This window comes from Thunnus maccoyii, chromosome 23 (assembly GCF_910596095.1).
Source record: "Thunnus maccoyii chromosome 23, fThuMac1.1, whole genome shotgun sequence".
NCBI classification, from domain to species: Eukaryota; Metazoa; Chordata; class Actinopteri; order Scombriformes; family Scombridae; genus Thunnus; species Thunnus maccoyii.
In genome coordinates this window covers 2,660,016-2,683,939 of record NC_056555.1, presented here as the reverse complement: position 1 = coordinate 2,683,939, position 23,924 = coordinate 2,660,016, and the positions used below count along the sequence as shown (strand labels likewise).

The following is a 23,924-nucleotide window of genomic DNA, read 5'->3' as shown; positions in this document are numbered from 1 at the left end:
GGTGGCTTGTTCAACAAGCTAAGATGTAGGGTGATAAGATATGTGTTCATGTTTCTAAGTTAGATAAGAAGGAGACTTTAACAGGAAAGCAAATGTGGGTTGTTGTTCTGAGTCTGTGGCTCTTATGTTGTGTAGCAGAATGCTATCAGGCTCAGTGTGACTGTCTGCTCTGCCTACGATAGAATGCCACATTACTGATTTATGCAAAGATTTGATTGGTTGTATGGAAAGACAGACAGAAAACTAACAGTACTGTATTGAGTTAGTGCTAAACTAGGAGGTGCCATCATGAAAACAAAAGATATAAAATACAAATGTCTCCATTATGGTTTCTGATTTTTTCTCAATTATGATTATCTTACAATATATAAACAGGAGTTTGATTGCTCAGACTAAGGCAACATATCATATGATTTCTCTGGCCATCCTTTACATGAACCTCCATCAGAAACCTCAACTGCAGCTTACTAAGGTGTGAATGCAGTGCAATTTTATTCAAAAAAAAAGAAAAAGGTAGGCTGTTGGCTCAGAAAAAAAGGTGATAGATGAGTGCAGACAGAGAAAGATTTTCAGTGGTCTGGAATAAAGTGATAAAATCCTCTGAAAACTCCCTTGACTGAATTTTACAGAGCACATTATTATCTGTTCCAAGAAATGCAGCTAAGACAATGGTAGAAACCCACATACAGGGAATCCAGAGGCTGAATTAATGTGGGACCTTATGCTTCAAATGGCACTGTTTGAAGACTCATTGAAAGGCTCTCTAGATTTGTAGTAAGTCATAAATAATTGCATTATAGAGGCCCTATTTCAGGAGTTCAAATTGTCTCATATGCAGAAATGAAAGAAGAGGTTTAATCTTCTTGTTCAGTTTTTTAATTTAACTTCACTAGACACCATTTTATAAAAGTCTAAATGTTTTATAGTCACTTTCAAACTGATCTAGTCAGTACATCACAACTGGACATGGATGCTCGTGACTGGCTCTCCTTGATCAGGCCTGCTAGGAATATCTGAAATGCTAAACCAGCAGGATTGAGTTCAGACCTGCCAAAGTTCCCAAATGAAAATGGGTTGTTGAAAGTCCTGATGCAAAGCATTGATACTACTTTAGAGGCAAAGAATGCTGCTCTGTGTGTCCTTAGTAATATTCATGAGAATTTATATGCATAACCTTGTACAATGCTCAGTGTACACTGTAGTTTTTCTACAAGTCACAGCTGCATTGGGGTTGGTGGATGTATTGGTTTGCATCCTGTTGGAAAACATTGAGCACCATTAAAAGGAAATATTGTTCAAAATGTTACAAAATTCACCCATAGATTACCTCAGATAAATGAGGAAGTCCAGAATAGTGAATGCACTGTCACCAATGACATTAATGAATACCCTTTTACTGGAATAGTTGAACATTTTTGGAAATACTCATATACACTTTCTTTCCAAGAATGAGATGAGAAGACTGATATCAATCTCATGTCTGTGTGTTGAATACAGAGCTGGAGTGAGGATGTGGTTAGCCTAGCTTAGCATAAAGACAGCAAGCAAGGGGAAACAGCTAGCCTGGCTCTGTCCAAAATTTTAAAAGAGACCTACTTCTAAGGCTCACTGATTAACACATATCTCTTTTCTTTAATCTGTACACAAAGATAAATGTAAAAATGTGAATTTGTAGTTTTAGGAAGAGTAACATTCTCAAACTATTATTGACCAACAATAACTGGCTGGGTTGCCAGGTACCATTGTGTCTATGCAGAGATCAAAACCAAAACTTATGCTCACCAACTGTATTTGGAAACCTGCACTATAACCGGAGACACTGCACAGAAATATTGGATAAATGGTTCATCAAGAAATAGATGCAACACATAATTCCCCCTAAAACCACAGTTTTGTCATTTATTAAATTTATGTTTATGTACAAATTAAACAACAATATACAATATATTAGTTAGTGAGCTTTAGATATGCTGGTAGCTGTATTTTGGACAGAGCCAAGCAAGCTATTTCCCCCTGCCAGTCTTTATGCTAAGCTAGACTAACCATGCCCTGACTCTTTCTTTCCCAAAATATCACACTATTCCTTAAACCATTACAAAATACGATGAGTATTGTCCTTCTTTGTAGCCACGCAGTATCTGAAAAACTGAACCATTAAGATGAGCACAAATGGTCAACATTTCCAAAGTGATACCCAACAATGAACAGTGCTGTATGAAGACAGACGGTGAGAGGGGAAATCCATGGCTATGTAGCATTACATCATAAGCCATGCTCAGTTCAGGTTACTTCCAACAGCATCAAACAGAAAGCAATGAAATGAGATGTGCCAGGACCAAAAATAACTTTGTATACAGTGCATTTCAAATATTGCTGTGATGACATCTGGGAAGGTTTGTTGAGGAACAACTGGCTGATGAACGAGCTGACTGCATCCAACGTGGTGAAATAATAGGTTGATGGTGAAAGGGGAAAATGTGGATACACAACCATTGGGCTGCCGAGGCTAAGGTCTGGCTTGAATCTGATCCCATTGAGTCCATTGAAGAGTTCATTTAGGTAACAACAGAGACATACATTTTGGGAAGTCAACACCCAAGTTACAGTACTTGGAGTGTATCACACAACAGTTGTAATGTAGGTATATTTTTATAAACATTGGATATTTCCCTTTGAGAGAGAACTCTTCAAGTTAAGTACAATGATGTACAATGAGAGATTAAAGTGTTGTTGGGCAAAAACCTCACAACTAGAATATAGTTTGGTGCTTTCACGTTTGAACTTAACTTGGAAGATTACAAACATGCTACTTGATTTATGGAGACCTTTCAAAACCTCAATGGATGAAGTGAAAAATACATGATCGCCATGAGGTTTTGACCCAACAAAAGACAACATATACTGTATGTCAAAGGACTAATGGACTGCCTTGACGGGGACTCAAGCCAGAACTCGCCAAAGACCTTACTTGCTGGTAGAGTTGCGGCCTCGGTGCCGAGTTCTCGATCATAGTGTGAATCATGAAGATTAGAGGCTCATTCTCCTTCATCTAGCGGAGCGCCAAGGAGAAAGAGGATACAGTGGTGTAATAACTGTTTAATGGCTGATATCCTTAATGGCTGATATCCAGGAGATGGAATAGAACTAACCCCCTTGATCTATTTAAGAAAAACATAAGTGCCACTCTGTAATGGACTGTTAATACTCTCTAATCCAAACCCTAACCCTAAACTTGCAGAACATGATTTATATCTTCGCCTTCTCTGCTACCCCTGGGATCTGGTACTGGTGTTTTTGCATTAGCTAATTTCTTACAAATACCTATACTTTATATTAGTGTTCAGCATTTTCCAAAGCACACCAAGGGTTTTACATTGTTCAATGTATTTCCAGGCAGCCATTGGTTTCATTTAATTCCATTGCACTAGAGATCTTCACAGGTGCAATCAGTTCCTAGTAACAGAAACTCGACCAGGGATCAGAGTTGGGCCAAGTCCAGAAGACATTCAGTATATTTGGGTCTGACGGTGAGTTGGGTATTGTTCTGTTGCCAAAGGTCTCAGGTCTGTAAGTCCACTCAGACAGTCAGGTTTCTGAGTGGACTCTTACCAGCTCTGATCACATGGTGCGTCATCATTGTCATCACAGTAGAAAAATGTTTCCTGAGGTGAGGATGTGATCTATGAGGTGCAGGAAAATTGGCATGTATTGCCACTTGTTTGACTGCAGTGGCTTTGTCTGTGTTCTCTCTGAATTTGGGACTGTTTAGCTCGACCACATTTGGGATCAAGTCTGATTATTCTGAGCTCTATTTAGATCAGGTCTGACTGTCCTCTGATCCCTTATGGATTGGGTCTCTTTTTTAATGCATGCACATTGGTTTTGGTTATGTTTTTCCATGGATTTGTCCTGGATCAGGTCTGAGATTTTGGACCTGTGACGACCTGTACTATGACCCTGAAAATATATTTGAGGTAGCCATATGCCAAAAATAAAAGGAGACAGATGTTCATTAATCATAAGAAAGTTTCAAGCAATTCTCAAACAAATTTTAGGTCTCTGCTGGGGGATTTTTCGAGCATATGGACATGAAATCAAATGAAAGGCTGACTGGAAGGTTTGTAATAAACAGGTCAAACAATGCAAAAACACTTTTACATTCATTTAAAGCTGACAAAGTTGTGACAGTATATGAACCCAGTTGACTGACTGAGGATAAAAACTTTGAGAGGAAGAACAACTCCTCAAATAGACACTTACTCTCTGACAATCAAAGTGTTTCTTTAATTTTTTCGATTAGCATCTGAACTGCTTGCGACTCCTACATAGGCTAGTCTCTCCCTGAAGCACGTGACCTTTTCAGAGCCAAGTAGTCGTATTCAATAATGCAGGAACCGTGGGAAGGCAAGTTCTAAACCTAGAGGCCAAAAATAAATAGCACATTTAAATGCCTGCCATGATCAGGGTATGCCTCTGTGAACCGTTGACAGGTTATGTTTTTCTTGCAATTAGCCTGGCAGCCTGAGCATACTGAAATACAATGTTAATGAGATTCCAGTGGAAGCATCCATCTTATTTCTAACATTAGTGCCAGTAAGGGTTGGGGCACATAAACGCTTGTCGCAGTTAAATAACTTGATCAATTGGTGGCTGCACACTAGAGTCAACAACAAATTACTTCATCTTTGTTTCCTATGGTCAAACTACAGGCTCTATGTAAATAGAATTTTGACATTTACATTTACTTCCGAGCACTTCCCTCGGTTTGTTGTCTGAGCTGTTCTTCTCTTGAGTGTACAAGGCTGACATTTGCAAGCAATCAGAGAGGTTGAGTGTTGCTGCACTTGGTACATCCAAGCACCTCCAAGCAGTGTGCATATATTAAGGTTGCGTAGCCACGTTACAGCAGAATTACTGATAGCTATTGATCTACCCATCCATCAAGGATTATACAGGTGTTTATGCATGTTGTAGTTAATCTGCTACAGTATAATATGTTACTTTTACTGGTTAATATTTTCAGGCAGCTATCATTTTTAGTTTATTACATTTCAACCTGAAGAAATTTAAAGTTTGCTGGATAGGTTAACTATTATAAAGTCATGTTATTGTTACATGGTAACTAAGTTGAAAAAAGTGATTTACTTTAAACCTTCATCTGTGTGCTATCATGCAGGTCTGAAAAACCCCTACTCTTAAGGTAATCACTTTAAAGTATTTTTAATGCAAGACTATCAAATTTATATTCAACACATTATTTACAATGTCCTTGCCATTTGTCACTTCCATTTTGTTTTCCAACAAAATAGTCCATGACTGCAATGTAATTCATCTGCTAATTATCATGAATGTCAGGACAATCCACGTGCATTCAGCTGCATTAGAATGGAACAATCACACAACTTTGATGAACCAAACTTGTTCATTGTGATCTACAGCCAGTTTCAAGTCTCTGCCAGTTGACTTTTAATGTGAAAGTGAACTCAAGTGAAGCCAATAGCTACCTGCATAGATAATCTAAAAATGCATGGAATGCATCAGAAAATGGTCAGCAGCAATGTAGTAAACCATTCACAAACACCAGTATTGTCCTTTGATTAAGTTAATAAAAAAATATGACAGGCCTTAACAAAGAAGTCTTCAAACTAGAGAAAAGTTAAAGAAATGTTTCACGTGCTAGCTTTCAAATAGAAATAGATAATGGAAAACTGTGACAGGATCTGTGAGAATGTTTCTGGCTCTGACCTTTATTCAAACTGTGTCTACTTCATTCAAAAACATGTCTATACAATTAAGGTGTTACAGTCAAGCTGTATTTCACCACTGGCCCTTAATTTAGTGATCATTACCAAGTGACATTGAGCCAAGAGTATGTACTTTAAGTTTTCTTAAAGGTACAGTTTGGTTTTTGGATTACTTTCTTTCTCTAACTCAACAATGCCTTTTTATGGGTCTGTGAACAGGCTGAAAATATGTTGAATATTGGGAGTGACCTAGATTAGCTCTTGGATGTTTGTAGAGGCATGTATCAGATTCTCTCAGTTTTTAAAAGGTTTTAAAAGGATTCTGAGTAAAGAGACAAATAGGTAAAAAAGAGAAACCAAGAAATTGAGACAGAATGCTTCCAGTGATTGAAAACTGGGGTTCAAAGTTCCAAAAGCATCACAGGTGTATGGTTTGATTCAAATGTTATATTTTGGATAGCAGAAGCAGCTTGGAACAGAGAGGAGCAAGCTCAGAAGTCCTCACCTGGCTGTCCAGGTAAATAAGGTTCCTCTGCAGGTGATGGGATAGAACATCAGTCTGCAGTAGCCACAGAGGAAGAAGAAGAAGAAGAAGAAGCAGGAAAAGTGAGGTTGTGTTTGGTAGAGATGGACAGAAGAAGACAGAAGAGGGGAGGGAGAGGAAAAGGGAGTCAAAGGCATGTTTTAACAGGAAGGAAGAGATAATAAAAAGAGGAGGCAGAGATAGTGACGATCGAAAATTATTTGAAATATATCCATCTATATTTATTTTCCAGTGAGAATAAACTCGAGGACCATGTTTAAGTTATCTGACCTTAGTTTATTTGTCATAATAATGATCTTTCCATTACCGTAGCCATACTGTAGTGGCCATGCACAGATATTGTAGAAAGAATTTTAAAAGGGTTGGCATCGACTTGTACATAATCCACGTTTGGCCCAGTTGTCCAATATTGATAATATTGATGCTCTTGTCTGTCATACAAGATGCAAAAGTGTATTTCCATGATTGTCAAGACTATTAACTGTGACTGACCAACATGAGAAGGGTCAGCAGTCATGCAGCACTGTTGAGAAGCTGCAGAGGGATTCTATGTTCATACTGAAGTATTTTGTTCATAACACTTGCAGTACATGGAGGTCTGGACAACACTTTCAGTAGATATCTACAGCCAAGAAAATCACAGTGCTGATGTGTATGTGATGTCAAAAAGGTAGAGGGGTTCACTGTTCGTTCTAAATAGCTGCAAAAGTCTAGTAACTTTACTGTAATGCAGCCAAAAATTAAGCTACATCACCATATTGCCACATTCAAAATGTCAGATGATACAGTATCTAGTCTGACATCATAATATAATTTTACATAAAAAAATGTGACTCATGCATATTGTTAAGCACATATCCTTTTCCAGAATTCATACAGTGAACTCAAAACATGTGACACCATGCTGCACTGTACAAATTGTAACAACTTTGAAACCTGGAATACCAAACATGCTGCACACTTACTTTACATGCATTTTAAAATAACTTTCTGAGTCTTTCCCAAATAAGGAACGACTAATAATCTGTCTTAAAACTGATCAGGTATATACACACAAAAATGAATGTAAATAAAATGGAGCACACTGAGTGGTTTAAACCAACACTTGTGATGCATAGTGCTGGAGCAAAACACAACAAATGCAACACTGTTTGATGCATCTGCTCCGATGCATCCATGCTCTCCAGAAACCTTAAGCCAACATGCATGGACAGGAGTGGTGCCCCCATGCAAACACACACACACACACAAGTATGAATGTATCAATGTACCAATTCCCAACATCCAAAATTATGCACCTGACAGCCTGTGCATACATTAATGCCAGAACAATAGTCCCAAATTGAAATTGCATTTGGTGTGTTCAAATAGGCAAATGACAGGCTGGCCACTAAAATGTCCAAAAATATAAACTTCAATAATGCCATGAGATTTCGTATTTCTACGCTGATGCCAAAGTTGACTTAAAAGTGTTTTTGAAGTTGGAGGTTGGCTTTACTACAGCCATGCTATTAGCTCTGTGACACTGCTGATGTTCACCACCTTAGTTTATCTTGCTAACATGCCAACATTTGCTAATTAGCACATACAGAAGGTACAGCTGAGGCTGATGGGAATGTCACTGGTTTTGCAGGTATTTCGTCATAAACCAAAGTGTTGAGCAAATTGTTGTTTTTTTTTACCAAATGATGGTGCTTAATGAAAAATCTGTGGATCACCAAAGTTATTACAATTCATCCTCAGTGGAACATGAATGTCTTTGTTAAATTTCTTTGCAATCTACTTTTGGGATATTTCACTCTGAACCAAAAAAATCAACCTGCTGGTAAGTCAGAAGTCAGTAGGCCTTAACCTCTGGGGACAAGAATGTCTTTACACATTTTCAAAGCAATCCATTGTATAGTAGTTGATACATTTGAGTCTAAACTGAAGTAGTGGACCAATCAACTGACATTGCCATCCCAAAGAACAGGGCTTGAGTCACAAAGAACATACTTTCTGTTCCTCACAGAACCTTTCAGAACACACCACATTCAGTTTCATTTGGAATAAAATCCCAGATGTACACAAGGAACCTCCCCTTGCAGACACACATCACAGAGAATATGGGATTTTGACTACTTGGTTAGGAAAGCACAAATGCGTGCATGCACACACACGTATGTATACACCCAGTGCTGACCTTAGGGTTGGGCCCCTCCATGCCCAGGGCCATTAGCTGAGCTACTGTGTGCTCCCGCAGGCTGTTGAGTTCAGCCTGCTGCCGGCGGAGCTTGATCAGCAGCAGTGTCAACTCCTCGGGCTGCACAGAGCAACACACAGAGGAGAGAAGAAGCGCTGCCACACTGATAATATCAATGACACCCATCAACTAATTGAAAAAAACATGATGCAGTGACTCTGATGACCCACAAGAGTAGAGGAACCACTTCAACAGCTTTCTGACAACACACTGGTCTCTCAGCATTGATTAATAGTCCAATAAAGACGATAATAACCCTATAATTGCAAGATAATGCATTTAAACCAGCACTGGATGACCCTTTATTCTCAGTCTGGATGAAGAGTTACATTATACGTAAATGACTATCTTGCTTATGTTACAGTTACAGACATTTCAGCTCACAGTGTAACATTTCTTCTTCTTTTTACATTTAAGATAGTATTATCAGAAACCTTTCCATGCAGGGTGGTTCACAAGTTCTACATTATATTGCAGGATTGAAAAGATACAACTTCACAATTATTTTGGAAGGCCTGGGAGAAGGATTTGGGCTTGAAATCCCATTTAAGATGTGTGGAGTCTGCATTTGCAATATTCATGGCAATTCGAGCAATTTTCCTTGGCCACTAGCGGGCAGAAAACACACATCCATGACATATTGATGTTTTATGAAGTTGTTCTGGCTAACGTGTTAGCAAACAGTTGTCTATTAACACATCCAGCAGGCACAGAGCAACATTAGCATTCACTTGGAGTCATGTCTTTCCCACCTAATCAATAAATGTGAAAGAGTTCACTGACAGTGAACCCACAGAGGATTATCATCCAACTCTGCAGTTCTACAGTGCTTTTTAGCCTTTTATCTCATAGTTTTGGTTTTACAACCTGCAACCTAACTGTTTTGGGTGAGTCTCGTCGCTCTCATGTGGAGCATCTAGCAGCTAAAGAGTCAGACATTTCCCTCTGCAGTTGATGAGGACCAAAACAGAGTATAAAGGAGTGTGAATATTGGATTTACATTCCCCTGCTGAACAGAAACATTACTCCAAATGCATGTTAATGTTACTCTGGGTCTGCTGAAGATGTAAATAGACAACTGTTTGCTAACACGCTCGGCATATCAATTTTTAAAAAATGATAATATGTTGTTGTGTTTACAGATTGTTCTGCAGCTCAAAAAATCTATTATTGCTGCTTTATGGTGACATATTTCATATTTCTCCATACAAACTGGACAAAACTGCATAGCCAGAACCTTTACTTTTACATAATTCAAGCATGAAGGTTTCGTAAGTACTGCTGTCATGTTGGTGTCTAATCCCTACACCCGGGCCACTTACCCATAAAGCTTCTGTTGCAATCTTTCAAAACTGAAAAGGTTCCTTTATTTGACATGTGGCTAAGCGAGCTAGGAAATGTACTGAAAATTCAAAATAATGTGTCAACCAGAGAGGAAAAATTGGCAACATCTCATTGACTTTGCAACTGGCTTCTGCCCGTGGGCTGCTTGATTTACTACACGTCAGAAATCAGGGTCAAAATATCTTGTGTTACTAATAACTAGTTTCAATTTTATTGTCAGTTTAAACAAAACTGCTAGATGAGGGTAAAGAGCAATTAAGTGATTTCCATTATGGATTTATGGATGGGCTGGTGCACACAAACACACAGATAGGTCTCACTCATACACACCCACACACACTCGGCATATTATCACTTATGACACAGTGAAATAAAGGGACGCGGCCACTGTGACAAAACAGTGCACTGAAAAAACCTCGTGGAAAATTACTGGACAAATTTTTCTCATCAAACTGTGAGGCACTTGACTGCAGTCAAGCAATCACATCATTATTCACAGCTTGCTTCAAACATAAATATCAGACCTCACTCTTGATTGTTGCCGCTTCAATTTGAGAGCAAAGGCAATTTCACTTGCGCTGCCACATTGTGTGCGCGCACCCTGTCATTAAGAGACAATGGCATTGTCAATAATTACATTGGTCCTGCTGAGACAAGTGGAGAAAACAACAATAAGAAGCTGCTGAGAACAAAACATCAATGAAATAGATGTATGTGTTGTGTGTCAATGAGTGTTTGAGCGCCAGCGATGAACAGCAGAGACTACTTTTCATTTGTGTAAATGCTTTCTAAATTCTACACACTGTTTGTAAGAGTTTACTGAGAGCAGGTGGACAGGGTTAACCTCATTGTATGGAGTGTGTGGGAGAAGAGGAGGTGCACTGTAACACTCACCGTCTTGCCTTGCAGCGACTGCGGGGTGATGGTCTGAGGAGGCACGCCGGCTGCGATGGATCGGCGGTCAGGTGGGTAGCCATACTGTGGGAAAAGGAGGAGATTGGACTGAATTTGACAAAAGAAGGTACACCTCGGTCTCACTTATTTCAGTTCAATTGACCTTACCTCAGTTCATTTCAAATGACATTCAGTAAAAATGAGCAGCACTTGACTGCTGACTATTTTCTACAGCATGTCATGCCAGTGTCAGGAGCCTTTGATTGTAAATTTGTAAATTTTCTAGTTCTGGATTGTTTTTTAAATCTGTGATTTCCATGCCCCAAACAGCTAAATGTCATTTATCAAGCGAAACTGCCAAATATATACTGGTACCAGCTTCTTAAATGTGAGAATGGGCTTCTTTTCTTTGCTTTATATTACTGTAAGTGAATAACAATGGATTTGTACTGCTGGTCAGACAAAGCAAGCTATTAGACGATGTCATCTATGGGAAATTGTGATGGGAATTTTTCCCCAATTTTCTGGCATTTTATAAACAAACTGATAAATTGAAAAGGTAATTGACAGATTATTTGATAATATATTTCTCAGCAGAGATTTTGACTTGTCATAGTAGGAAAAGGTGTTATTAATAACATTAACAATGTCTTGTTCTATTCAAGTGTCCCAGTAAGCTATGACAGTGTGACAGTGAGCCATCATGCAAACTACCAGGAGCCTGAAACTGAAGCAGTTATATGGAATTCAACACCTCTCTGAAACAGGTGTAGCTAATCCTGAACACTGTAACTGTCATGAAACTAAGGCAGTGTACTTACTGCAGGGCTGCTGTATTACACTGCATTAGTTTTAGTTGGGTGTACCTAATAAACTGGCAACTGAGTGTAGAATGTTAGCTATAGCTAGCTAGCAACCTCACACCCACTATATGTGATGTTTTTTATAACTGGTTCAAAACATTGCAACCAGGATCCTTATTAAAACAAAACTGAGAGTACAGTGGGCCCTGTACAGTGGGCCATTAGGAAAATTCCAGTATCGTCCCACAACAATAATGTACACTTGGCAAAAAACAAAACTAAATAATAATGGCATGCCAGGGGTAAATGACTGGAAGTAATGTTGAGTATATTTCTAGTTAATTACTAGGGCAAGCAGAAACATTTGTAATGCCTTTAACTGAATGCATTCATTCACATAAAAACACATAAAAGAGGAACATTATTAAAATGACATGGAAACAATAAGAAGCATTCACTCATGGCTTCATCCTGCTATCTATTTGCCAACATTAGTTTTCTTTGTTAGCAAACACAGAACAATGATTTGATTCAATTAATTTAAATGTAATTAAATTTAGCTGCTACAGTGGGCTAAAAGGAATTTATTGCATTGAAGCTTTTTAAGATGACTTCTACATTTTATGTAATCCTATTGTTCTTAGATAGTGAATATTCTTAAATAAATTTGAATTTAATAAAACTATAACCAAACTACTCCAGAGCTACTGGTCTGAATTGGGGCTTGCAGCTCATTTTTGCCCTGAGGCCTGCCTGTGTGTTAATATGGCCCTGCGGCACATTTATTTTTTTCAGCAATTTTGTAGAAACTAATGTTGGTGGAACTACAGTACTTCTACAGTATCAACAAAATAGCACTTAATTTTGCACAATTATGAAACAAGATTATTTATTTTGTGTAAAGTTTGAATCAGGTTGTCCTCTTATCTGTCCATTTGACAAAAATGTCTTTCTTACACTTCAAAAATTCACTTCTCTCTAACTACACTGACCAAAGAGCATCTATTTTCTTAGATTTTGCAGATTCAACATCATCACTCACTTCGACTCATTGTTTCCTAATCTGAAGGTGTTCTCAGTGTCTTCCTCCTCTGTCTGGGTGTGAATACAGAGTGAGACATGTGTTGCCTGGGAGGATTACGTTAGCCGTCTAGTGTGTCTGAGTCAGAGTACAAAGTTGATCAGAGGTGTCACATTGGCTGACAGCCTGAGGACGGGGATTGGACCTGGGCTTTGCACTTGTGACAGGAGGATTGGACTCATCCACTGACTGCAAACTCAACTCTGCACCATCTCTCTCTGAAGAGTCTCATGGGAAAATCAAAAGGAACATCTGTGAATTTGAATAGGAGAGAGCTGAATTTTGTCTAATTTTCTGTCTCTGGGTGGAAAAGTAAATGAGGAGACTGCAAAGAGAAATTTCCAGTTATTTTCTGTCTGCATTCAGCTCTGAGTCAGGATGAACTGACATTTAAAAGGGACACTTCTTTTCCTGTCAAACCTTGAGTCAGACTCTATTATGAGGACAAGACTTCTGAATTTCTGCATGCTGTCACTGCACCCAGTGCTTATTGGTTAAAAATGTAACTACTCCAGAAACCCAGTCTTTTTCCTCTTATTATTTCTACATATGCTAGATCAGTGGTCTAAGCTGATTGAGATACATTTCAATTGAATTTGTTATTTTATACTAACAAATAATGAATTCTCTCCTACAGCTCTATTTGATGTGTTAAATTACTGCTAATTCAAAGCCATCACGTCCTGCTGCTCCTGTTTCACAGTGAAAGCAATCCATTGGCAAATCACATGAAGGCTTTATTGTGAAGCAGCTACAGGAAAAACATTGTATTTATCACTGAAGTCAACACTGACTGTACAATGGAAGAAATTGATATTTTCAGTCCTTTTTTCCAGTTAATTTGTTTTAAATATTGCGAGGAAGGATGCTAAAAAGAATGCTAAAAACAGCCACAACATTAGCATTGTAGCTTGCATGTTTTCAGTCTACTGGGTGATCAGAAGAGATAAGGGCAGAGTCTTTTAGTACAGCACCACCAGGAGTTCCATGGCTGTTAATTACTGCACCGCCCAACAAAAGTTTATGGGCTTTTATGTCTAACATTTCTGAATGGTAGATGTTGGCCTTTTGTCAGTTTCAGTGCTCTATACTGGACTAGCACCCCTGTAGATTTAAGATTGTCCACCTCATCTTTTCAAGCTTGCTTTTAGCCAGAACATTTGATTGTAACTGACCTCTCTTACAGTATTAATAATTATTTATTTACTATTAAATTAAAAAACTTTTGTTTTTATTTGTTGCCTCTTTAAAAAATCTTTTTAATATTTCTACTTTTTGCATCCATCTTTTTGTGTGGTTTCTGTTTTTGTGAAGTGCATTGTATTGCTTCTTTGGTTAAAAATGTGAATATAAATTAAAGTATTATGATTATTATGCAGGTAAAAAAAACTCCACATCTCCTCTACCTTGGCGAGGTGTGTCCTGTGTCGGCGGTCCAGCGTCACGTCCCCCCTGAAGACGGGTGACGACACCTCTGATTGGGAGGTGCTGGGGTTGTGAGCAGTCTGCTGGCGGGGAGGGGAGAAGGTGCTGTAGAGCGCCAGAGAGCCGTGAGACGGAGAGGTGGGGATGGAGTGTGCCACAGCGTGTTCTGAGATGTTGCCCATGGTCTTTGTGCTGGGCAGGGTGCCATAATGACCTGCAGCTGAAATCACAAGAACAGAGGGACAGAGCGTCACAGTGGAGTCAAAATCTTTCCTTGCCTTCAACATTTTCTATGATGGTCATGAAATTGAAGTTGTATTCTAAAATAGAGGTTGGCCATTTGAGAAAACAGCTCATCAGTGAATTTTAAAAAAGACAGCATAAGATATGTTATTATGGAACACTTAGCCTGCCTAAAAGTATGCCTAATAATACTTTTTAGGCTGAAATGATTTGCAACAAAGTAATACAAGTAATGCCAGTGACAATCATCTTGCAAAATCAATATATATCCTGAACAATACAAAATATTAGATACACATGAAATGTGGATTATGCAAAAGGAGCTGCCTATTCGGAAAATGTCCCATTTTGTTTACTCAGTACAGAGTTTAAAGTCAGACCATTCATTGGGTTATACAAATGTTTCATTGGTTAAAGAAACTCAGTACAATTACAGGATATGTAACCACCACTGTAAAGACTAAAATGTTTTTTTAAGTGATTTAAGTCTGACCGTGGTTGGATCGTGGTTGGATCACGTTCCCACCACGAACCAAACCAGAATGTGTTTGGGACCGGACCAAGACCACATCCTCTAAAGGGTACTGTGTTCAGACCTGCCCAAATGAATCATTCAAAGGAGGAAAACTAACCAGGTTCTGATATAACTGGACTAAACAATGTAGGTTTGAAAACGCCCTTATTGTCTCACTCTAGGGTTGGATTCATCTGCTACGGAACCCCAGGGCAAAAATGAGCTGTGGGTTGCTACTGGTAGACCCTTACCAACAACCTGTGGCCATCAGGCCTGAGAGTCTCGGGCATTTGCTCACTTTGCCAACCCTGCTGGTCCTATCAACTTGTACTTGGGATAATGTCAAACATAAAAATAGCTTTGAGGCTGATGAGATGGGAGAATTTTACAAATATGACACATCCATGGTTTAAAAATACAGAAACTGATAGTTGACTTTGTTTGCAGTTCAAGTTGTCCTGTCAACAGTTTTACAGTCTTTTTTATGATAGTCTATGGGAAAATACTTTTTCAGCTTCAGGGTATATTTCAGTTGCTGTCCTGTGTTTGCCCAATGGGACAAATTGGCAGCATGATGTCAGAGGGTTAGCAGGATAGATATCTAGCTTAACAAGCTACAGTATAGGCTAATGGGGTGAATTCTTTGTGGCATCTGTACCTGTTGGCTGAGCCAGACTTTGCCTGGAGAAGGCCTGCCTCTGCTGCCACTCATACAGCTGCCACATGGTGTCGTCCCTCATTGACCGCCTCTTCTCCGCTGTGGTGACGGTGGTGGTGGAGGCGGGACGGAGGGCCCGGTCATACACGGAGCCTGCCACACTGCTGATGCTGTCGGGCCTCATCATGCTGTTGCGTGGCAGTGTGCGGTAGCCCTCTGGGTAGCGGGGAACAATCTGGGCACGGTGGCTGGGCATGTTCCTGGGTAAGGTCTGGTAGGACGTGATGCTGGGAGAGAAGACAGACTAATGAGTACTCGCTAATCACCACAGATCAAGGCTCTTCTCTCTTCGCCCCCATTAGAGGAAGGTCAGAGGTTAGTTTGTCAGGTTTAGATCTGCATCCGGATTCTGTGTTCTCTCTTCAGGGAGAAAGAAAAGAGGTAATTCAGATGGCGAACCAGTGGGACGCTGGAAAGCTCTGATATCTAAGTCTTGAACTGATTAGCAAACTGCATAAAGAGTTGCAATACATTGTCAAAAAGTCTGAAGACAAGGGCGAGGATCCATGCGGACCCCTCTGTGAACATCCGTACAAAGCCCAAAATTTGTAACTGCACGGACTGTACATGCTAACTGAGCATGTGCTAGAATAGCAAACAGGAATGCCTGCCTGGTACTCTGTGTGTATATACTGTATTCCTGTTCTCATTAAGCTGTCACTTTTCATTTTTCAACTTTTTCTTCTTGTTCAGCAACATAAAGAAACTCCTCAGCTGCATTCAGACTGAAAACTGTTCTGTGTAGAACAATACAAGGGGCTGTGTTGGTGTGGGCGTGTTGTTTAAAGTGCTGGTGAGAGAAGGAAATATGATCCAGCAAATCTGGTTGGAATAACAGATTATTGCGTTTAAAGGCTGATCAGAAAAACGCTGCACAGTGGTTTGTAATATTCACAGAATGGATTTTACTGAGTTATCACGCTGCAACCCTGTTTACTAGTCCGTACAACTGTCTGCAGACTCCCATTTGTCATTTGAATGGAATCGCATGTGCATCTGCAGTCTGTGTCCAAGTCCATAGCTGTCCATGGACGCAGAACGCAGAAAGCATGAATTGGCCTTGACTCTGAACTGTTGGGTGTTGGAACTTCTTTTGAATACACCAGAATAGACCAAAGCTAGGAAAACATGTGTATGGTCCTTCAACATTTTATAACACTGAGTGGAACAGGAAGAGTGTTAAGAGTGGTATAGGTAAAAAAAAATTTTTTGCATCTGTGTATAGTCAGGTTCTTAACTTTTTCCTGCAAAAATCTGAACTGCAGATCCATATCAGTGAACAATATGCTGCTCCATTGCACTAATAACTTGTAAGCTTGCAAAAATAATGGCCTGTCTTCACTGGACAGCAGTCATATCCAGGAAAAACATATCCGTACTGGATACTCTGATTTTTATGAGTGGACAGCTCACACAAGCTCAGGGTCAGGTGCAGAGTTGTAATCCGACAGGGAATTCACATCAACTCAAGGACACTTCAGCAGGGCAGATGCATCTCAACCCCAAAATCCCCCAGCTGAAATATCTCCAGTAATCATTCTTCCTCTTCATAGTGGCTGCGGAGTGATACCTTTGTAGAGTGACTACACTGCAAGAGATTTTGTGATTTAGCCAAATAAAGAGGTTATTTTTGTCCTGGCAGAGGTGACTAAGTTTATTGCAGATGTTTTTCCCAGAACAAATCTACATGCCGCTACCAGGAAGTATCCCTCCGCTGCAACATTTGAAGGTGAATTTCTTACTTAATTCCCCCTCAAGACTACTAAGTAGTAGGGTTGGGCTTCAAAGGTCTGTATGGACAGTAACCACTTCTCTTTCAATGTGCATATGGTGTGTGAGTATGTATTAAGATAGACTGAATCTATTCTGTAACCTCTCTGCTTCATTCAGAGTTGCTCTCAGTTTGGAATGGTGCTCCAAAAAGTGTGTTACAAGGAAATGTGGTAAAATCATTGAATCACTAAATTAACTGGAACTGAGCTGGGAAATAAAGATTAAAACCTCCATTAATCTTCTGTTGTTTAAGAGCAGGATGCTGTTTTTACTATTCCTTGTTGCCATATGCAGAGTTGAATCATGGGCTAGAATTGCTAATCACTCACTTCACTTCACAGAGTTGCATTAGGGCACCAGAGAGCACTGGCAATCAGTATGGGGATTTTCAAGGGCAAAGGGAACAAAGCATAAGAGTTCATTTTCTAATCACAAACATAAAAAGCGAAAAATAATGAGAAATTCAGCGTTGTCTGGATGTGATGAATCCAGACAACATTCCTGTGATGTAAACAAGTCAGGTAAGAAAGAACAGCTACAAATAAAAGATGAAGTAGCAGACTTTTTTCTCCTGTTCTACAGAAAGACAGAGGTAAGAATCAACAGAACTTTACAGAAACTAATAAATGTGCAAATATATGAATAAATTAATGAATGAGTCATTCTTTCAACCAGTCAGTGAATCATGAATCTTGCAATAGCCAGACATTTCACGGTGGCTGTGAAATGCAAAAGGCCCTCTCTAGATCCAGTGTTTGGTTTGTCCATTCTGGGCTACTGTAGAAACATGGTGGTGCAACATGGCAGGCTCTGTGGAAGAGGACCCGCTCCCTGTGCAAATGTAGAAAATGCTCATTCTAAGATAACAAAAGCACAAAGATCCTTATATTCAGGTGATGATACACCAAAGAAAACATACTTATGAATATTATATTCCAGTTCTGCCAACAGATCCACCTAAATCTACACACTGGTCCTTTAAGCTTCACTCAGTCACATATAATACCCATTCAGACATTTAAACAATGAGGAATACTGGATTAGAACTAGGACCAAAGGCATCCACACATTCCACTCATAACAGCTGCACTCACTGTTACCCAGCAGCCAGTGAATCAATGCTTTTAATCAGAGTGTACTGAATAGGAACCAGTGTAATTATCTGCATGTGTGTGCCTCGACATGTATGGTGTGCTCAACTGGGTTTAATTATTTAACTTTTAGTAAGGGAAATGTGCCTCACTTTCTGTTTGACCTGGGAACATGAAGTAATGAGGAGCTTGTTACCACTGCAGCCATTAGTGTGTAATCATAAAACTGAGGCCTTCATTCTCTAGGACTGTGGCGTTGACCTTATGAGTCCACAGTAAGATATAGTAGTCGTCACTCTGACTGCCTATCACCATTTGTCACCTGGATGGGTAGAGCATCACAGTCTGTGTTCATTTCATTTAACCTTTGCAATGAGCAGACAGGGGAAGAGAAGCTAATGCTCTGATCTGAAGCATCCCTACAGTGAATTAGCATGGACTGAAGGACTATACTATGATTGTGTGTTTTTAGTCCATTTAATACACAATGTATGTACTTCATCCTCACTGTACACCACTTCCCACCTTCCAGGCAGCCACTTGATCTCACTAGGCTATGAAAACATGACCTGAACATTCTGTTTTTGTTAATAATGCTAGCCTGTTAGTCAGACTGAATTGCCATTTTATTTCACTATATTCATTCTTCCTGCCATTGCGTTCCTGTTAGCAAGTAGAGGTTGTTAGGAGCAGATGTGGGGATGTCAATTTTTGTGACTTTCCAAAAACCAACAATCTGACAAGCACACGGATGGGTTCAATAGCATTTTATCAAATGCAAATCCACTTATTGAATCTGAGTCCTTTTGAATCCCTTATCAAATCTATATCTAATATTAGGTTTTAATGATGAGTTCACAATTCTTCAAATGGAGGACAAGAAAACTCCAATTCCATTACTGGTCATATACAATCAAAAAGTAAAAGAGGCAAGAGACCAATATTTCTCGGAGTTAATAACCACCAATCAGCACAATTCCAGATTTTTATCTACAACCATTAATTGGCTTGTAAACCATTCCACCACTAGTCCCTCTGTTTCATCTGCTGTTGACTGTGAGAAATTTCTCTCCTTTCTCTCCAACAAAACTCACCAAATTTGAACAAACATCGCCCTTCCAACTTCTCCCATGATTCTTCCTTGTCTATGTCCTCATTTGCTAGATAGCTTCTGGCCAGTTTATATGGAAACTCTCACCGACACTGTGTCCCACATGAAACCCTCATCCATTCATCTAGATATCATTATAGCCAAATTGTTAAGATAAGTGATGGAGGAAATAGGCCCCCAGTATGCTCCAAATTTTAAACAGCTCCCTTTGCTCTGGATGTGTCCCAGATTATTTTAAAATAGACTGTATTCAGCCTTGATCCATTAGTTTTGAAAATTTTTAGACCAATCTCAAAATTGCCCTACATTTACAAAATTCTTGAGAAACTGGTTTGGAACAACTTCTGGAAGCCCTTAATAAAAATAGCATTTTTAAGAAATTTCAATCTGGATTTCGCAAGCTACATAACACCGAAATAGTTCTTCTAAGGGTTACAAATGATTTATTATTGGCTGCAGACTCTAGACACTGCTCTGTAATGGAGCTGCTTGACCTTAGGGCAGCATTTGACAACATTGATCGTGCTATGCTAATTAATAGACTTAAAGGTCCAATATATGACATTCAGCCTCACTGTATGTCAGCAAACAACTATGTGCTATGTAAAGATATAGTGAAGTAATGGCGACCTGAGCAGAGAATGAAGTCACACTCCCTCTGTGTGTGTTGTAATCTGAGTTTCTGTGTTCTTTCTTTACATGTGAGTGTGTATGTTAGTGCATGTGAGTCCCTCGCTGTCCTCCCTGCGGCTGTTTCCAACATGGCAGCCGGGTCACAAACTTTCTCAAATTACAGCTAAACATCTGTAATATGTTTCTGAAAACTTTTGAGGCAAGAAATAGGCAATGCAGTAACAGAATCTTGATCCATATTTAATCAGCACTGCCTAGTTTGACAGTTTGATATGAGTTTTGTGAGCTGTCTGTTCAGATGCTGCTTTCTTTTTTTTTCAACTTTATTGAGTGCACATTTGTTTTGATCTGAGATGCTTGGGCTAGTGCGACATCTAGTGGGGCCGAATGTGGTATATTGCATCTTTAAGGAGTGGGTGTGCATTTCTGGAACGGCTTTGGAGTGGTTCTCATCCTGTATGTCAAATAGAAAATTTGATGTCTCAATTGATTCATTCATCTCTTCAGCTGCACAGACAACATGTGGCATACCTCAAGGATCAATTCTTGGACCAGTTCTGTTCGTTCTGTATATGCTACCATTAGGTATTATCATTTGTCACCATAATGATTTCACTGTTATGCAGATGACACACAGTTAATGTCTCTCCATTAAACCCCCTGAATGCAACAAGATGGCCACACTTCAGAGCTGCTTAGCTGTGAGAGACTGGATGTCACAAAACTTTGCACTTAAACTCTGACATAACAGAAGTGCTTATCGTCGGCCCTGAGCACCTCCGTAATCAACTGCTTGGTCCCCTTATCCCAGTTATCAGATATGAAAGCGAGATAAACTTTGGACAACACACAAAAAATTGGTACAATCATGTTTTTACCAACTCAGGAAGATCAGAGCAATGTTATCTTTTAGCAATACAGAGAGAATTATTCATGCTTTTATATCTTCACAACTGGACTATTGTAACGGATTGTTTACGTCCCTCAGTGCCTGAGCTGCAGCTCAACTTCAGACTGTGCAGAACTCTGCAGCCAGACTGCTGACGAAGACCAAAAGCTCTTCTCACATCAGTTTTAGCCTCTTTGCACTGGTTACCAGTTTCTTTTAGAATCCATTTTAAAATCCTACTCATGACTTACAAGGCTTTACACGGCCAGGAGCCATGTTAAGAGTACATCAGTAAACTGTTAACTCCTTACTGTCCAAAAACGCCCCTTAGATCTGCTGGGTTAGGTGTGCTAGCTGTTCCAGAGTCCAGGCTTAGGTCAAAGGGTCATCTAGCTTTTGCTGCACTGGCACCTCAGTTTTGGAACAGTCTTCCAGTTAGTAGGAAAAAACAAACTTCAGGCACTCATGCGTGGAGCAGGAATGGAAAAACTCTGGGAAACCGACCAGTTTCGACCATAAAGGTCTATTTTAATTGTAGGTAGCTATGTTGAATAAAGGCTTTTTAACTTAATCCCAGAGTTTTTCCCATTCCTGCTCCATGCATGAGTGCCTGGAGTTTGTTTTTTCCTTCTATGTGATGACCCTTATCTTCAAGAGCACCTGCATTTGTCTTGACTTTTATATGATCAAGACAGTCCTCGAGCACACCACTACCTCTTTTTCACAAGTCTTCCAGTTCCTGACTGAAGACACATTTTTACAGACTTGCCTTTTCACCTGACAACTTGTCTTCTTTGTTTACATACATACAGCTCTGTTGCGCAACCACCTGATTTTAAGTTTATTTTAATAGTTTCACTTGTTTTACCTTTTGGATGATTTATATGTAAATGCCTTTTATACAGTCTTTTAATTGTGTGCTTTTTTTTGCTGTTCTTGTGTTTTCCTTTTTATATTTGCGATTGTCTTTTATGTTGTCTATGGAAAACACTTACGCAAATAAAATTATTATTTTATTATTATTATCATTTTGTGCAAAAAGTTAGTCATATCAAGTTAATATCTGCCACATTTACAGTCTTTTTAGCATCAAATTCCCTCTTTGTGTTTCCTCGGACAGTGTTTCCCTGTTGAGCTGCAGTGGAAGTATAGTAACAAAAAGAGGGACTTTGGCACTAAAAAGACTGTAACGTTGAACGACATCTACTTGATTTGACTCATTTGGACGCTGAAGCTTCATATTAGCTTCAGATAAACTTTTAAATACATTTTTGCACAGAAGGAGGACTGTGGATTTTGTCCCCCATCACTTCCATTTTAAGTGCATTATGAAGGGATCTTCTAATGGTCAGTATGAACAGGAGGAATGATTAAAGCAAGAAAATCAGGTTTCACTGTTCATCTGGGCTCCTGACTGTTGTTTTAAGACAGACTTGAAAAACTTTGAACCCGTCCTTTAACACCTACTGTACTTCATCAGCTGCTTCCTTCAAATACTGAAGCTCTTGATTCACAACCTAGAGGCTGATCAGATTCAAATGTGGATATGAATCAAAGTTTAACTGGGAGAATCTTAGAGTAATGTGAGGTGATCAGCTGATCATTTCTCTAGAGAAGTATCTCCACTCTGTCAAACTACACAAACACACAGTCCACTGGTGGTTGTACAGTGGTGTTACAGAGTGATGTGTCTTTTCCCCCACAAACTATCTTTTTCTGAATACAGATAGCAGCTTAACCAGAGAACAGACTAACTTTATTTATTATTTTAATCGTTACAGAATTAACATTAATGTTGACCTTCTCTGCGTCTGTTGATGTCTGTCATTTTGACCACAGACAGCGACAGTCGGCTGTCACTGAACAAATCTGAGGTGTGGATGGTTATTGTGGATGCAGGCTATGGTAAACCATCAGAATGTCAACATACAACCATCTTTCAGCTTAAGTCAGTTCAGTGTTTGTAACTATAATATAACTTAATCAGCCAGTTAGAGAGGAAAGTCACTTGCGGGACAGTGTGCCACAGGGGAACATTGCTTCTATTCAGGCCTTTAAAGGGGACATTTGGGCAGATTATTGATATTCTTTTACTTTCCAATTCTGCTGCATACACTAAAAACTAAATTTTCTTGCTGATACCAAAACAATAGAACAGACTTTGAATGTTCTCCAAGTTTGTGGGAACATTTGGCAAAGAAGAACATCAAAGTTAGCAAGATTGTGAATTCATTTCAATGAATTATTAATTACTAATTTGGATGCAAAGGCTTAAAACTCCACAGACTGTTGGTCTCAAAATCTCTGGCAGGGAGGCAGCTTTGACTATTGGGATTGATTCTGCCTTTTGGAGCTCTGGACTTATTTGACAAGGGGATGCAAAAAAGTTCTCCAGATGAAATCGAACTGGCAGTGTTGCAATCACGTCATATGTAGATTAGACCAACAGGCCACTGGGATTTTCTATATTTGAATATTTTAATCACTCTGCATACTGTTGTCTGACAATAATGAAATACCGTAAATTCTAAAATATTTACCCCAGAGGCAAAGAATCCCGGCCTTTATTTAGAACAGGCTTATATTAGACACAGGCCTTTAATACAAAGCCAACACTTCCTCCATGTGTACCTGTGGTCTTAATAAATTAATTATATTGTAAATCATCCAGAACTAATTCCATCAGTGCACCAATAGTCATATCATACTCACCACTCTGCTGAGTTTCTCATTTTAACAGAATTCCTGTTTACATTCGTTAATTATTTATCACTTTTGCTTTATCCTTTCTGGAGCGTCAGTGAAACTCTTCCTGCACAGATGTTTCAAATAAAAACTTTCCCAGCGGATCAATGGGCATAATGCCACTAAGGCA

General features: G+C 39.3%; 1 protein-coding gene across 8 annotated transcripts in view; it reads right to left on the bottom strand.

The window, feature by feature from the left end:
• The window catches only part of LOC121890395 (pleckstrin homology domain-containing family A member 5-like), a 261,999-nt gene that overhangs the window by 22,946 nt on the left and 215,129 nt on the right, over positions 1-23,924 (bottom strand). For 7 of the 8 annotated variants that reach the window (XM_042402591.1, XM_042402598.1, XM_042402596.1 and 4 more), the window contains 3 exons: positions 15,493-15,779; positions 14,059-14,297; positions 10,769-10,852 (listed from right to left, as the gene is read on the bottom strand). In XM_042402591.1, the coding sequence (XP_042258525.1) occupies positions 10,769-10,852; positions 14,059-14,297; positions 15,493-15,779 (610 nt within the window). Of the gene's footprint in view, positions 1-8,470; positions 8,591-10,768; positions 10,853-14,058; positions 14,298-15,492; positions 15,780-23,924 lie in introns of all 8 variants that reach the window. The other variant, XM_042402602.1, reaches the window with a different exon arrangement.